General features: G+C 34.2%; 1 protein-coding gene across 1 annotated transcript; it reads right to left on the bottom strand.

Moving 5' to 3' along the window:
• Positions 1 to 539: 539 nt before the first annotated feature.
• LOC140890903 (transcription factor TCP4-like) lies at positions 540 to 2,462 on the bottom strand. Its single transcript, XM_073299056.1, has 2 exons — positions 961 to 2,462; positions 540 to 859 (listed from the first exon to the last, which is right to left on the bottom strand). The coding sequence occupies exon 1, from the start codon at positions 2,236 to 2,238 to the stop codon at positions 1,006 to 1,008; it is 1,233 nt and encodes a 410-aa protein (XP_073155157.1). The 5' UTR covers positions 2,239 to 2,462; the 3' UTR covers positions 540 to 859; positions 961 to 1,005.
• Positions 2,463 to 18,449: the final 15,987 nt, after the last annotated feature.

The following is an 18,449-nucleotide window of genomic DNA, read 5'->3' as shown; positions in this document are numbered from 1 at the left end:
AGAAGTACCAACAACCATCAAGCAATTGTCACCATCTCAATACAAGCCAATTGTTCCTCCCTTTCTTCTTAAGATATAAATTCCAGCTAGACTTGGAGATTTTTTAAGCCACAAGCAGATTTGCAGGGGAGGGGACCATGAATTCATGTCCAAGAATAATTTTTTTTGGTTTGTACTCTAGATTGATTATATGTTTTCTTTACCTTCATTTTACATTCACAACTTCTTGATGTAATTCACAAGCATCCGTTGAGACAACGAAGGCAAACGGACCTTACACCAAGAAGAGCTGAGCTATCAGTTCGAGGTTCGAGTGACTTATGTGAAAATAATCTTCATGCATCCACAGGCTAAAACTACTACTACATGGTGAACCACTACAAAAGGTCCTTATCTTTGAGTCATCTCATAACAAATGGAAAACGACCTCTCTCCTTATGTGCCCCCGAAACCGGGCAGCGATGGAGATGTAAAGGATGAGTCAATTCGAGGGTGGCCGAAGGAATATGAATCAGAAGGCAGTAAGGCTAACAATCAAGAATCACAATGAGGCATCTTTTTCATCAAAGATTTTCTAAACCAAGTGACAAAAGTTGAAACTAATATTATGAAAGCCAGTGAATTCAATTAACTTGAAACCAAGTTGAGTCCACTTGCCCGTTTATTCATGAGCAACGAAACCAAAGCTTTAAACATGAGCTAAATAACATCATGCGACGAATCGAAACCGAAAAACCTGAAACTAAGCTTTTGATTCTTCACCTCACGGCCGGTTATATGAGTAAAACATACTCAAACTTCATCTGTTCTTCCAACGTGAATCACCACAAGCTGAAACATGGAAACAATGAGTAGCAACCTGCAAAGCAAGTTCAATTGAATATACAAATTGGCATCAAGAGTGCATAACATGTGAATTTGATTATAAAAAAAAAACACAAATAGGACTAGAGAATTGACCTGCTAATGGAAGAACAAAGATGATATTGCTTCCATGATTAATGCTTAGCGGTGAGAATCAGGAGGAGCAGAGGATGGCTTGTCCGAACAGCCATCTTGCTCCTCTACGTCACCCCGAATTCGTGCAGGAATACAGAACCCAGAGAAGCCACCTACTCCTGAGGCAAATCCGATGCCCGACGGATACATAGGCACAACTGCTGGATAATGGGGATGCTGGTGAATGTGTTCAGCAGATGCCATTGAAGTGGTTGATGGGTCCATCCATGCACGAAACGAAGGTGTGTTACTGGACTGAAGGGTTCCCCTCTGTGAAAAGTTTTGACTTTGGCCTAGCAGCTGTTGCAGCAACGGCTGAGGCGAATTAAACAAGGATCGAGTAGCGACCGCTGCTCCACCACTTGCACTCCCGGGATCTCCACCGGTGTTCCAAGCCGGAGGAAGCCTCTGGAGGCGAATGAGTTCTGCCAGCTGCTGCTGCTGGTGTTCGGGCCAATCGTTGGTTCCGTCGAATCCTAACGGAATTCCGCTCAATAAAACTTGTGCTTGTTCTGTGTGGTGGTTGGGATCCTGATGCCGCTGCTGGTTATGGTGGTGGAGCAAAACTGGATCTTGAAACGACTGCAAAGAGAGCCTCAAATCTTGGCTGTGGCTACTGTTTCTAGGCAGAAAGTTAGGAACTGGGAAGCTCTGAAACTCCATAGATAATGAACTGGATTGAGCAGAAGCAGCCATTGGAAAGGAAGTGATGGAATCAGCAAAGGAACCAGTGTCCAAATTTGTCGGCAAAAAGGTGAGATTTTGTTCATTCACTTGATGCAAGTCCTGCTGCTCTTCTTCACTTCCCAGCAGCCCCCTTTTACTAGAATGACCAGAGACATTACTAATCACCAAATTAGCCTGATGGAGCTCATGTTGTTGCTCTTCTCCAATCTTTTCTTCTTGCTCAGAAGTACAGATGGTGGGATTCCAGGCAGGAAGCTCCTCGAGCTCATCAATGGCGGTTTTAGCCTTCTGGATGAGCCAATCCACAGCCTTGCTAGGACGGTCGTACCCGAGGCGGTCTTGTACGTCATAAAACTGGATGGCCGTGTGCGCCGCCAGCCGCACACGGCGGTCTCTGGGTCCTTTGGCTGTACAAACTTTACTGTGGCGGTCTTTTCTGCCGATAGACTTGAGAATGTGGCCTCCTTGCACCTCTACAACCTCGCCTCCATTAATGTTTTGTAAGCCTAATCTCGATGACGACGATTGGTGGCGATGGCTTCTCTCCCCCATTTCCTCCCGCAATCTTGCATGTTCGGCGGACGGCTCCACCGCCGAGGAGCGCTTCTTTGGCGGTGGAGACGGCCCTAGTAACTGATCCAGACTCAGTCCCTTGACAGTATTATGCTTTCCCTCTTCCAGTTTTTGATCGAAACACACACTTTCCCTCTTCACTCCATTTCTCCCTCAACGCAGGGTTGGAGATGCCCAAGGATAAGGTTGTAGAAATTAAATAAAATTAAAATTAATTTTATCAAAATAGATAAAGTGATGGAATTATACAATACAATACTTGAAGGGAATCGAATCAGAATAATTTGGTATTTAATCGATTCTATATTTTCCATGTTTAGAAAATAGTTTTATTTTTTTTAAAAAGTGTTTCTAATCAATAATTCAGATTTTATGGAAAAAAAATAAAAATAAAAATAAAAATGACAGAACATAATTTTTTTTTTTTTAAATTATTTAGAATCAAAGCTAGGTTAACAAGCTACAAGTGTGCGTGGGAGGGATAATTCCTCCAAAATGAAACCAAACACATCAATTCTTGAAAGTGATCTCTTGGTTTTTATTTTATTTTTTTTATAAAAAAAAATTGACTTGGTGACTTTTTATTTTCCCAAAATTTATTCTCTTGTTTTTCTTGCATGTTTCATTACTAATTTAGATGGTTCTCCCATAATTTGTCTAGTGGGCAAACCAAACAACAAAGTTTTGAAATACTACTCCAATTGTCTGAATTCATGAATTATACAACACTCAAAATTAATGTATGGTATTGGTAGTTAGACCAACTAAATATGAGGTAATGGAGTATCATTATAGTCATTACATATTCTTAAAAGATGATACAAAATTCAATTTTAATTGCATTTTATTGTTCTCATTTTTGTTTTGAAAAATAAAAAATGAAAATGCACCTGAAATTGGGTAAATGCAATAAATATTGGAAGTTGATTAATCCAGTATTATAAATGCCACCACAGAGTATCTCCCTCGGTGGGACCAGTTGGGTGGCAGTGTTAAATTAATACTGATCCAACTATTTATGGCATTATCTTATATAGAAGAAGTTTATCAATTTATGGAGGTTTTAATTTACATTTCTTTTAAAGGGTTTACTTTCCTATACAAGAAAAAATATTTATTTATTTATTTATTGGAAAATCTTTAAATTGGCGTAGACATCATCAAAACATGTAAGATTTATCATTATACAATAGTTGATGTTACAGTGAGAGAAATTCTCCCGATGTCGAATTTCTCTTGATATAACATAAAATGTGTCATCAACAACTTGTAATGAGATTTATTCTTATCAAATCGAGTCATATGATTTTTTTTAGGTTGTACTGGGAATGATTTGATATGGAAAGACGCATTTGATTTGAGAAAATATTTGAAAATAAATTTGAAATGACGACCCCCATATTTAAATTATATTTCATATCTATCGATTGTGTTATGTTACATTAATTTAAAAATATGTTATTTGCCGATGAATTTGGGCTAAATATGGCGTAAATGCATTCGTATTCGGTCAGATATTGGTAAATGTGAGCAACTCTAATTAGCAAAAAAAGGTGGAATTGTAAAAACATTTCCCAATAAGCATGTGTCCACTATAATATAGGTAGGTTTCATTAAATTTCGAAATGGGGAGACAATCGTACGTACACCAAATATTAAATCTAATAGTCCATTTATCCCATCTAGACATATCAGAATAGTCGTGAACACCCCCCCTTGCTCTTGTATTGTATAAATACTAATACCATTTTTTGGCTTAGATATCAACCAAAAAAGGAATAAAGAAAATGTTTTAAAATAAATAAATAAATAATAATCATAATTATAATCATAATAATCACTAGTAACCGCAGCACACACTTTGCATTGCAATATAATATATATTAGCGACCGTGATACATGATTTTTACGTGCTTGATAATTTGATACATAAATTAGAGATAAGTTAAAAAAAATTGTAAATAATTTAATAGGAATAGATAAATGATGAAATTTGAAAAAAGAGATAAAAATAAAAGAAGATAAGACTCTTAGATAAAAACGAGGATTATTTAGTAATTTAATATCTAACATAAAAGATATGCGTGTTAAATTTAGGAGTAAAATGGGAAGAATTTTTGGTGTGATTCGACACACCAAAATCGGTTAGTCTAAGTGGTTGAACTATTATAATATAGTAAGTATAGTATAGATAATATAGATAATATAGATAATAATAATCATCTCGGCTAATTAACTCGGCAAACGCTATATTCTACTGGAGCATAGGGGTGGTTCGGTACGGTATATCGCATACCGTACCGAATATCGCATATCGTATCGAAAATTTCGGTACCGAAATTTCTGATACTGATACCGTACTAAAAATTTCGGTATACCGACATGATTTCGGTATGGCATAAATCCATACTGATACCGTACCGAATATCGATATTCGGTACGATATCGGTATGATACCGTGTATATCGATTTTTTTAAAAAAAATTCGGTATACGCGGTATCATACTGATACCGTGTATATCGATTTTTTTTCGATATATCGAAATACCAAAAATTTGAAAATCTTATACCGATACCGTTACCGAAAATTCAAAATTTTCGGTATACCGAAATTTTCGATATATACGATTTTTTTCGGTACAGTAAAGACGGTATGACGGCATTTTGATATTTTTCGTCAGCCCTACTGAGCATAGTTAATTATCCTCTTTCAAATTCAAAAGATTGTCACAAAGAGACAGAGAGAGGTATTAAGTTAACAAATATAATTTTAAATTTTAAATAGGGAATTATGTTACACAAAATGGCTTTGGATGCACAAAAATATTAATTATTGGTGTTTTTTTAATTAATTGTGAATTATTGGTGATTTTGTAATAATGTACCAAATCTCTTTTAGAAAACGGAACTGACAAAGAACTTTATATTATGATAATACAAGAGTGTAAATATAATAATTTATTTTGCTATTTTTAAATTTTAAATTTCAATAATTGGATTTGAACAAACACCCAATTGGACCCCCTTTAATTGATTGATTGCATCTATAATTTAAATATCAGATTGTATGATAGCAACCGCTGATCAATCTAGTAAATTCAAGGAAGGATGAATTATATATGATTATGTCAATTAATTGAAGTAATATTATAGACGTACTTTTATTGACTAATAATAATAACTCGTTGCTGGACTTTCTCGTTCGCGCTTATTTTATTTAATATGTTTTATCTAACTAACATGAATTTACAAGTTATGTTCGAAGATTTATTATCATATGAATAGCAAAATATATAATTGCGAGTTCTATCCTCAAAAATATAGTAACTTCGGTGTTTGAGCCTTAAAACATTTTTACAATATATGTATTAACAAATCATGGTCTAATAATTAATTAATTTTGAATATCGATCCAATGCACGATGAAGTAATGATATGAAATGACCGGATAAAAATGAACGTATACAATGATCTACCAAATAGAGAGCCGGAACAAAAACTATATATGATTACATGATATCGATTTTTTAAATAGTTTAAAATTAATTTTTTAAATAGGTTCTTGATTCTCACTAAAATTTGATGATCCGAGTCCAACCTAAGTCCAAAGCTCCAAGTTCGTAGGCGAACCTGAAACCAAGTAAAGAGTGTTAGAGGGGGTCGGGAGAGTGTCCCGGCGTAGCCTCTCTGACGCTCAAGTCAGAGTCGAAAATAAATGAGTGAAAATGAGAGCTTGGGCGCCCCTCAAAAATGAAAGTAATGAGTTGCAAATGAAGTGAGCAAACTCGGTATTTATAGAGTAGAAACCCGGTATTTATAGAGTAGAAGGTAGGGGACGACGCCCATTCCGTAGGGGACCACGTGAGTGAGATTCACGAGCTTGTTAATCCGGGACTCGCCCTTGAGACGAGGCTGAAGCTAAGAGGTCTTGCCCTTGAAACGAATCTTAGGCTAAGAGCTCAGTGGCTCACCCACTTCAGGTATGCTCTATCCTAGCTACTCTCCTCCACTCTTAGGCTTATCCTCAACTCCCACTCCCACTCTCACTCCAACTTCAACATGCCTCGCCTCGACCACCTATCGCCATGGGCCAATCTTAATTACCACTTAGACCTGGACTCGGGCCTTGTTTCTTGGCTATGGACTCCAATTGAGCCTAAACATATGATGGACCCATTCATGGAGTATCAGTTCTAATTAAATATGGTATATTTGTTAAAAATTGACAATAAAAAATTTATATTAAAAATCTTGGAGTATTTAATTTGTAGCTTGTTTCTCTATCAATGTTGGATGAACAGATCAGGCACGAACCATCATGCGAAAAGCGATGGGCCTCATACATTGGGTTACAGTGTAGGCATCGAATTTAATTCCTAAAATCCAAATTAACCTTAATGATTTTGTAAGAATTGATTAAACAATTTAGATATTATTTAGATCCATCATTAAAAATATTTTGTGTTGATCAAATCATCTTGTATAATTTTGGTAGATGGGAATCATTCAAAATTTTTCCACCCAACAATTTTCACTAACGTGTTAAATGTGACGTTTATGTGTACTGAGTCTACTGACGAGTGCAGTATCACGTCAGCACTTTCGATGAAAAATACAATTGCAAAAAATCAGAAAATGTAGCTTAATTATATCAAGACTAAAATTTGATAATGCATATAGACCGACGATCAAAATCGTAAATATATATATATATATATATATATATATATATATTATATTATATTTAAAAAAAAATTAATTAAATAATTAAATAAAGAGCAAGTGGGGTTGAATATAACGTAAATGTGGTGAGAATGAGTAGTCCTAAAGCATGCATGCAATAAGTGTAGCTTTATGTAATGTGATGAGTGCTTGTATTAAAATGGGCATTTGAGTTGTCTTCTTCAATGTGTCATGTGTGCTACCTTTAATTGCATGCATGCCCTAAGTTACATGCCATGTCTTCTTATAAATTAAATTCAACCCTTTTTTTATAAAGATTATATTTCCACATTTTCTATAGGCAATTAGGATAATTATATTATAATCTGGTGAGCCGGGTCGATTTTGGTCTCACTATCGGAGATTTCGAAAAAGTGTATATAGTTCGATATATTTTTATACTTGTTTTATATGAAAACATGTACTCCCAAGTGTCAAAACATTTCCAAGGCATTATGTCTCTCTTTGTTTTTGAACTCTGAAGCATTTATTGTAGGAGCAAGTTTTGACACGAGATATAATATTAGCAGCTGACATTGGTTCATGTGGCTCCAGTTATTTGTAATAACAACACTTAAATGTCAACTGAGTTGTATATTTATTCTGTGGCAAAAAAAAAAAAAAATCGAGCTCCGATATCCTAACATAAAGTGGTGGTGTTGATCAATTCAATGGTCTAGTCGAGGCGGAACCAGAATTTTAAATTATATATATGGAAGACTAAAATCAAAATTATTAATTTTTTTTTATAGAAACAATCAAAATTAGTACTAATTATATATTGTTATCAATTTTTTCAACCAATTCTACATAGATGACCATAGTTTAATTTCAATTGCGATCGGAAGGCCTTTTTCGGCCGCAATCGAACGGAAATTAGATGGGAAGTGGGTGGCGAGAATGGGTCAAGGGTTGTGGGGATTAGGGATTGTGTTTGTTCTATTTTAGCATGTGGGTGTAACTTTATATATAAATATTTATATATATGTCTATAGAGATTTGATTTGATATGGTAACCATCGTCTGGACATTAGAACTTTCAACATTATTTTAATTTATTTTTATAAAATTTCAAATATTTATATAAAAATTTACAAATTCGGAGGGCTAGAATTTATTTTACATAATTTCTTTCTATTTTTTTAATGAAATAATCAGTTGCACTTTTTTTTGACATTCTAATTCACCTATAGATAAAAATTTTATAATTTATAATTTTATTTCACTTGTAAAATAGACTATTGATCAAAAAATAATAATTAACTCGTAAAGATTTTAAAAAAATGAATTTTAATAAGACATCATTGTTCGGAAATATCTAATAATCAAACTAAATACAAATTAAATAATATAAAAAAAGTAGATATGAAAAAAATAATAACTCTAATATTTAAAGTGTAACCTAAAAATTTTCGAAGTTGCGATAGAATTTCATTTTTATGTCTAAAACATCAAATTATTTTTCCTAAATAAAAAATAAGTATTAATTTTAAATGTATTTATATGCTCATTTATAAAATATAACCATACGTTTAAAAAAAATTAGGGTCTTGGCTGGGGGCTCAAGCCCTCACAGGCCCCCAATATAGCTACGTCCCCGACATCCAGCATAAACAATGATGGGAGTATGGCCTATGGATTGATACTCAATCCTATATATATAATATATAAACAAGCCTTAATTCTTAGTCAATTAAGCAAACCTTTAAGTCTGATTTAATGGTGGTAAGCCGTTAAGGGGTTGCAGTAAGTCTCGTTGATGATAGAGCAGTAAGTCGATTGGTGTTCCCTCTACGTCAGATCTCAAGGTAAACTTAAGCGATTAAGTTGCAAGGTAAAATTTAATTGTTTGAATTATCTATGTCTTGGTATATTCCTTTGTTATCTAGGATGTCAAGGTCCAGTAGTATGAAGTCAAGTAAGAATTATGATTGTAATAGTAGTAGTATTCAAATAGATGAAGAAGAAGAAATAAATATTGATAGAAATCAAGAAAGTTTAAATTGTAAAGAAATACAAATAGCTCAAATTGAACAAAGATTACAAAATTGGTCAATACCTAAAATAAATTATAAAACAATTTATAAAGTAGGAAAGTTTGATTTTAAACAAGATTATTCAATCAAGATTTGTGAACAAACAATTCCAATTACTAAAAATCTTACACAGATAAGATTATTTTCAAAAGAAACAATTTTAAAACGCCGTAAGAAGCATAAGTTTATTCATATCGATTTAGTTCAAGTAGCAGTAAAGCCTTTATTTCGATTAGGCTTAGATATTCCAATTCTTTTACTCTTAAGAGATAAAAGACATTTAAAATTTTCAAATTCTTTATTATCTATTTTAGAATCAAATTTAGAAAGTGGTCCATTTTATTTTAACTGTTATCCAAATTATTCAATATCATTAGATGATGGTGCAATTTTAAATTCTCTTACTTTAGATATTCAAAGTAAAAATTTACAAATTGATGAAAGATCAAAAGCTGTTGCACTTATTTACCGTGTTTATTACAAGGTAATGAGTACGACTCTCGCACCTCGTGCACTCAAATTTTCTCCAAAAGGAGAAAATCTTTTAATGGAATCAAATCCATTACATACAAGTGTTATATATTCCTAAAAGATTAAATTGGGAAACTATAACTAATTCTTCAAGTTGGAATCTTGACCATGTACATACACGTCCTCAAGAATCATCAAATAAAAATATTTCTCAAACAATTGAAAATGATTATGGAAGTGTTCAACTTCACTTTTCATCAAAATCTTCAACGTCTTCAAACTTTGAAAATATTCAGCAGCCTTCAAGACACTCTACATCGTTTGAACACCTTCGTGGAGTTAATTTTGTTCCAAATATTCCTCAACCTTTTTACGAAAAAACAAATCAAGAATCTGAACTTTCTCCAACAAGTTCCGAGATGCAAATTCCTGAAACTTCTCATAAAAGAAGCCAGTTATTTGTTATATCTCAAGAAATTGATAATGAACAAGAATTTTTACAAAGTAAAGAACCAAACGAAAGAATGTTTCGAAAAAAATTTCTTCGACTTTTATCAGAAAAACAACAAGATTATTTTTGGAATTTATATTATTCTTCTCATTCAGAAACTAAAATGAGTTTTTATGAATGGAAAAAACAAAGAGTATTTTCTAAATATAAAAAATAAAACTCTTCAAGTATTTCAAAATCTTCTACAAAAGATTCTCAATCAAAATATTCTAAAAAAGATTCTCAATCTAAATCTTCAAAAATTTCCACAAAAAATTCTTCTGTTAATACAGGAGAATCTTTTTCAAAAATATGAAAAACAAGAAATGGAAATCAATTTCAATCTATCCATCCTCATCTAGAAGAAATAAAAATTTTAGTTCATAATACTGAAATAATTGCTTCTCCATTCAAGCAACCTTCTGTCATTGAAGGACCTCCTACAATAAAAGAAATAAAAAAATATTAATCTTCAAAATAATTATAAAAATGTTCTTCTTAATTCAGTGGCTAATCAGCTCACTAGAGTTGAGAATTCTATTCCTAATATTTTGTCTAATTCTTCAACCGAAAATTCAAAAGATAAATAAAAAATTACATCTCCTTTATTAAAACCAATTCAAATTCCTTCGTCTTCTGATGATAATCAAGAAGATATTCTTTTTCCTATCCAAGAAGAATCTGATTCTGAATATTCAAGCTCTTCTTCTTCTGAAGAAGGAAAAGAATTCTGTAATTGCAATGACGAAGTTTGTGATTGCAAATCTACAATAAATGTTATCACAAATGAACAAGAAATATTACAAGATGTTATTTGTAAAATAACTAATCCAAAATTAAAAGCTAAATTTGGAAATCTTCTTCAAGAACCGAAACAAGAATATTATAGTCTAAATAAAGTTATGTCTAGATTTAATTCAAAATCTAATGAAACTCCTTCCACAAGTTCTGATCTTCGATTTGAAATTAATCAAATGAAGAATCAAATTCAAGATCTACAGAAAGATATCTCTGACGTTAAAATAAAACTTACACTTCTAAATCCTCCATAACAAAAAGATGAAGATATTAATTCAAATAATACTTCTCCATCTTCAAGTAAAAATACAACTCCTCAAAATTCTGATTTTGAATATGACGACAAAGAAGATAAACTTCAATGTGTCATAAATAAAATCAGCCTTCAAAAATGGTATTCTCAAGGAACAATTGTTGTCAATAAACAATTCAAATTAAAACAAAACTTCTAATTGATTCCGGTGCAGATCAAAACTGTATCCGTGAAGGATTAATTTCAACCAAATATTTCAAAAAAACAACCGAAAGATTATTTGTTGCAAACGGAAGTCCTTTGAAAATTAAATACAAACTCTCCAATGCACATGTGTGTAATCAAAATATTTGTTTTAAAAATATATTTTATCTTGTTAAAGATTTAGAACAAGATGTTATTCTTGGTACTCCATTTATAGTTCAATTTTATCCTTTTCATGTAGAAAAAGGAATACATTCAATAATTTTAAACAAAAAAATTACATTTCCTTTTCTCAATCCCCCAACTAGTAGAGATATACATACTCTAAAAAAGTATCTATTTTTCAAAAAATAAATAGTATGAATCTAAAAAAACAACATATCAAGTTTCTTAAAAGTGATATTAAATATCAAAGAATTGAAGAACAATTATCTCATAAATTAATTCAAGAAAAAATTCTTCAAATAAAAATTCAAATTGAAAAAGAAATTTGCTCCACTATTCCAAATGCCTTTTGGGATAAAAAGAAATTAACATACCATAAATCTTCCTTATGTTTTTTATTTTATTGAAAATCAGATTCCAACTAAAGCAAGACCTATTCAAATGAATAAGGAATTGCTTGACTATTGTCAAAAAGAGATTCAAGATCTTCTTACTAAAATAAAAAGCTTATTCGTCCAAGCAAATCTCCTTGGAGTTGTTCTGCTTTTGTTACGCCTTAAACGCATACAAATCTCGTGTAATGAGATTAATTGTTTTAATGCATTAACAATTCTCATAATTAAATTGTTTTGATGATTACAAAACTTGGTTAATCGTTACTAACAGTTTAAAGTGAGAAATTTGCAGGTAATAATATTTTTGAGTATAGACAATATTGGAAGAAAAAACCGATAATAAAAAATTGGGAATAAAAATTCAAAAGTTCGAATCTGTCCAGGTTCGGACGACCCGAAGACAACTTCGGATGCTCCGAAGTATTTCCAGAATTTAATAAAGATCGGAGGACAAGTTCGGAGACTTCGAAGACTACTTCGGACGATCCGAAGTGAGTTCGGATGACCCGAAGATTTTCCAGGAATTAAATAAAGATCAGAGGCACTCTCGGAGGCCACGAAATGACTACTTCGGACGACCCGAAGACAGGTTCGGACGACCCAAACTCCTTTACGGCCATGAAGATTTTGTCGGAAGAAAATTTGCCGGAATGAATTTAATGCCGCCGTTCGGACGACCCGAAGATGACTTCGGACCACCCGAACAGTACACCAGCCGTAAGAATTTGAATTTCAATCAGACAAGGTTCGGACGACCCGAAGGCCCGTTCAGACGACCCGAACCCGTTCGGATTGGCACCTATAAATACATGTCATTTGAAGCCTTCTCAACTCACCAATTCACTCTCAACTCTCTTTGCAAGCAAGTTCCTCTCCTACAAGAGTTAAAAGAAATATTTGTGTGTGAATCTATCATCAGCCTTTGATGATTTGGATGAAGCAACAATTCATGAGGATAACTCATCAAGTCAACCATCCGCCTCTGGGGTAAAAGAGAAAGAGATCAATCTTAGGCCCAACACAGACAAGGGAAAATCTAAGATCGATACTAACTCAGCTATTATTTCTCCATTTCAGGTTTATCAACAGAGGTGGGAGAAATTAAGTACAAGAAGTGAAATTAACCCTAACACTTGCAGGGTTGATGTAGCAGAGATATATCCAAGGGTTTGGATAAAAAACAATGTCAATCCTAAGGATGTAAAGCTCTGGTATGAATTTGGGGCTTTGGCCTCAGTTTATACAATGTCGCCAAGCTTTTCGGAGATATCACAGTTACCAAAATGGATTCAGGAAGCAGTCCAAGAAACATGGAAAAATAACGACTATTTGTCCAGAGGAGATGTGCTTGAATTATATTTCTTTAGTGCAGCTCCAGAACCAACCGGGAAAGGATCACATGAGCCCTTTCATTTCATCAAGCTGAGGAGACCTGACATGAATAATCAAAAATTCATCAAGGATCCCCTATCTGAAGAAATACCATTAGTGTCCACTTTTGGAGAAGATGAAATTTCAACCAGAAGGGCATGGGGTATTTGGGTTTGTCTCACCGAGATGGACAAGGTCAAGTTTTCGTTCAAATTTTATCAGAATTCTGTGAACGGATCATTCCTGTTAAACACAATGACAGGAAAAACTACGGCTTTTGTGGAAGAACTCTTCGAAAAGAAGAGAAACTTTTTGTGGAACAACAAGCTGTCGGGGAGTAAAGAGACTCGCCAAAAATTTTGTAACATGGCTCATATCGGAAGATGGTCAGAAAACATCTGCCCAAAGTGTCCAAACCAGAAGGAGCCAGAATTCGGAAAAAACTTCAGACCCCGAACGGATCGAAAAGAATTTTTCGAGACAAGCAAAGGTGGACAGGGACCACCAAAGATGCGTTTTTTCAGGGGACCACTGCAAAAGCAGAAGATGCCCTGACAATAATAAAAAAAAAAGCATGTGAGGAAGATAGAGCCAAAAGAAAAAGGACAACATGTGACTCCTCCACCAAAAGATGCCATCAATAATGGCATAACAGGACAAGGTGGATAACGGGTGACTCATCCACTAGCTAAAGATGTCATTAATAATGACATAAAAGGACAAGACAAAATAGCTGTAATATTCCCTGAAGTTTCTCGGTGAAACGAGTGGAACCTCAGCTATAAATACAAGCATTCAAGAAAGCTGAAGACATAGAGCATTTCCTTTAGTTTTTTTTACAAATAAATTATTGTAATATTTCTCTTTCTATTGGAATAAGTTTTCTGTTTATGTATTTCAAGAACAAAGCTACTATGAGTAGCTAAACAAGTTGTCTTCTCCTCTTCAAAGGAGTTGATTTACGTAATAATATTATGTCTGAATAATTTATCTAAAGTCTCTTGTTCTTTCATGCTCATATTTTATAATTAAATTCATATACCATACGCCTTAAGGTAGAAAACAAATTAAGGCTGTGCTGGGTGTCGTTGAAGGGGCTTATGCAGAAACCATCTGTTGCGACTGCGTGGTTGTAGTGTGAGGAGCACTTCGTAAAACTCGGCAGGTATGACCCGACGAAACTATGGTCAAAGAGGTATTTGAATTTAATTCATCTTACGGAAGCATGCTGGACCCTAATCCAGAGTATATCGGCTAGAAACCTTGCATAACCGATAGTTCTGCTTGGCCTGAACGGGTTCGATAGGTAAAACAATGTCATGTACAAAGGATTAAATGCTAAACACTTTGTTAAGACAAATTTGGGGACCACTAGGGAGTTGAAACAAAGAAATTTGAGTGTAGGGAGTTAAGAGAAAGAAATGTTTTGATTTGGGGATTTTAAAATAATTTGCCCTTTAAATTATACATATGTCATGTCATAATTAAGCGATAAATCTTTTTTAAAAAATTGAGTAAAAGTACTGATAAATCTTTATGGTACGTACTTTTTATTTAAATCAAATTAAACATTAATGTTACATAATTAAGGGTAGATATCTATATATATATAGTAAGCTAAGTACTGCATGTTCACTCCAAATCACATAAAATATAAGAGCTCGGAGAGAACAAACTTAATTATCTCAACTCTCACACTAGCTATATATGCAGAATACACAATTACAAAACTTTGACGTTATATATATCCAATACGTACGGTCAGAATCATATATATCGATCGAAGAACGATGAATGGATGAAGAGGCTAGCTAGTGCTAGGGATTCTTGGCACCACCACCGTTCCCACCTTTCTTTCCATGCCTCGGGTTAGGGCCGGGGTCGTCGTAATCCATAACGCCGTCGAAAGATAGAAGCTTTCTTGAATTCTTTCTCACTTCTTCCTATGATGAAGAAAAAAAAAGACAATATCAAATTAGAGAACTTTTGTGGTTTTGGAAAGGGATCATGCATCCCTTTTCTATGCTTGTGGAGGAATAATTACAAGCAACTTACTATGTTAAGAGAATTCCTAGGATTCGCGCCAATGCCGAAAACCACAACCATGCCTGAAAATTTAATCAAGAGAAGGGAATTCAGACAAATAAATTAAATGTACAGATTTTGTTAAAGAAAAGCTGAGAAGTGCTTCTTAGCTAGAAGCTCTTCCAAACACTATACCTAATTAGTAACATTAGACTTAATTTGGGCTAAGTAGCTGCATAAATACCATGCATTAACTAGCATGCAAAACATCACCTAATAGGCCCTAAAAGCCTTAATTAAACTATAGCCTACTCCCTATTTACTATAGGGAACCAGATTTTAGTTTGATGAATTTCTGAAAAATTAAGATGTTGATTTCGAAATTATAGTGATGAAATGATATTGATATGAAGTAGATATCAATGTTTGATGGTTGTGCAAGTTGTTAGAATTAATAGATAGGACTTCTCGGTGCCGGTTTGTAACCGATACGATACCGGTTTGAATGTCGGTTATCTTGGCAAGTTTTGAAGTGTTTAAGCAATTGTGAGATTAGATGAAATTGAATGCTAATATATGACTTGTAAACACTTCAATTCAAATTTAATTTGAAAGGTATCGAAGTCGATTCGACGAGTCCGAAATTGAATTGACATGAGCTACAAGTTGGACACAACTAGAGTTGAAATAGCAAGAAGGTTTGAGCAGATTTTGTAGAAGCTTGTGTGATCAGAATTTGCAAGAGTTTGAGAAGTTTAGAACAAGAGAAGAAAGGTATGATTCGACATTAACCTCGACAGGTAGAATAACTCGAGAACGTGGTGGTTTTCGAGTTTATTAAATCACATACATGCATGATTAGTTGTTTTACTTAATCTTTTATGATTTAAATGGATTACTTGACTTAGTTGATTTGGTTGATATATTAGTTTCAAAATCGAGGGTTGTTTGTATAAGTTCATTCGTGAGTTGGTTGCTTGGTTATTGTAAACACTTGTGTGTGAAGCCAAGTGTATTTACGAGTGTTGTGGCTATCCTTGGAGCCCTTAAGGCCAAGTGTTGAGTTGTATCGGCGCGGTGATCGTGTCAAGTTGTAAGGCTATCCTTGGAGCCATCAAAGCCAAGTCATTCGAAGTGCTAGTGGATCCTTGGTTAATCGATCTTAACCAAGAAGGGGAGACGTAGACGATTTATCGTCGAACTTCCATAAACATCTTTTATCCCTTTTACTGCTTTATTTACATTACGCATTTATTTACCGCACTTATTATTAATTGTTTTAAGTCTTCCGCTTGCGTATTTGCATAATCGCTTTAAATTGCTAAAGTTGTCAATAGAACATAAATCCCCCCCATTAGGTTCTAACAAGTGGTATCAAAGCCACCTTTTTCAAAATATTTTCCAAAAGGTTCTTATGGCAAATCTAGCGAGCGACTATGCTCAAGGGCAATCAACAAATCGTCCTCCTCTTTTCAATGACATAAACTACGGATACTGGAAAAACCGAATGTCCCTATATATCCAATCCGTAGATTATGACCTTTGGAAGGTTACTGTGAAAGGTCCCTACATACCTACTAAAGAGGTTGAGGGTGTCAAAATTCCTAAGGGAATGGACGACTTTTCTAAGGTATGAAACTTATATCTCAAAATGATAAAGCCATGAATATTCTTCATTGTTCCTTAGATATGAATGAGTACAACCGGATCTCAATGTGCTCATCCGCTAAAGAGATATGTGACAAGTTGGAGATATGCCATGAAGGGACTAATCAAGTCAAAGAAACGAAGATCGATCTACTCCAACTCAAATACAAAACATTCGAGAAGGAATCAAATGAAGATGTAGATACTATGTTCCGAAGACTTACTCAAATTATCAATGGGCTAGCCCAACTCGGGGAACAATATCCAACCAAACAAGTATGGAGGAGAGCTCTACGCGCCTTATCCAAGGAGTGGGATGCCAAGAGGATGGCTATCATAGAATCCAACAAAGGCGACACCGCTTCCTATGACCTTGATCAACTTCATGGGACTCTAAAAATCCATGAGTTGGAACTGTCAACAAGAAAGGAAATAAAGAAACAAGATATCAAGGCAAAGGGGATTGCTCTACCTAGCCAATCCAAAGAAGATGAAGATGATGATATGACACTCTTTGCAAGAAAATTCAAAAGATTTATGCGAGGAAACAACTTCAAAAAGAAGACAGACAAAGAAGTTACCTGCTACAACTATCAACAACAAGGCCACTATGCAAATGAGTATCCTATCAAGAAGAAAGTTGACAAAGGAAAGAAGAAAGCACTCATAGCCACTTGGAGTGATAGCGACGATGACGAGAAAGAAGCAAACATTTGCCTCATGGCTAAAAGTGATGACATCGTCTCCGACAACGATGACGAGGTACCTTCCTATGACGAACTACTACATGCATATAAAAACATGTTTGATATGGCTAAATCTCTTAAAAAAGAAAATAGAAAGCTCAAACATGAATTAGAGACTAAGGAGCATGAAAACCTAAGATTAAAAGATGACATAGCTCACTTAGAAAAATCTTTTGATAAGTTCAATGTTAGTAGTAATAATTTGAATAATTTACTTAGCATGCAGAAATGTAGTTTTGATAAGGGTGGACTAGGGTATGGTAAGAAATCAATTGACTTTACTAGCCTAATTGCTAAGGCAAAAATGAGATTACCCCCTACATGTTCTTATTGTTGTAAAATAGGTCATGTTAGACATAAATGTAGATCTTTAAAATTTCAATATGATCAAAAGTGCTATATGAAATGGAGGCCTAAGAGTACTTAACAACTCATCAGTTGGCATTATGAGATCATGATCTAAGGGAGTTCATCATAGACCGGTTTAAACTGCCTTGACTTGCGACTGGTCTTCCTGATGAACGCTGCTCTGTCCAAGAAAATAGGTTTTTAAAGAGGCCATAGCCCTACCTACTACTGGGAGCACTCTTGAAAAGTGGCGATGATGTTGCTATGAGAGACTGAACTCTTAGAAGTCTATTTTGTATCTTTCTTTTCTAACACTGTGGACCCAAAAAAACTAAAGGGTACCAAAATAAATTTTTGCAGGGAAATAGGAAAGCTGTTCTTCCAAGCATATAGTATCTAGACAGTGGATGTTCTAGACATATGACCGGGAACAAAGAGCTACTCCAATCCATCAAACCAAAGGAGAAAGGAACTGTCACATTTGGAGACAACAGCAAAGGAGTTATCGAAGGAATCGGC

The sequence above is a fragment of the Henckelia pumila genome, chromosome 3 (assembly GCF_033568475.1).
Source record: "Henckelia pumila isolate YLH828 chromosome 3, ASM3356847v2, whole genome shotgun sequence".
In the NCBI taxonomy this organism is placed as follows: domain Eukaryota; kingdom Viridiplantae; phylum Streptophyta; class Magnoliopsida; order Lamiales; family Gesneriaceae; genus Henckelia; species Henckelia pumila.
Note: the sequence above shows the minus strand (reverse complement) of the source record. Positions and strands in the feature narration are given on the sequence as shown.

What these genes read in the sequence shown, in the direction of transcription:
- LOC140890903 (XM_073299056.1), bottom strand. Translation starts at nt 2,238, where the DNA reads ATGGGGGAGAGAAGCCATCGCCACCAATCGTCGTCATCGAGATTAGGC.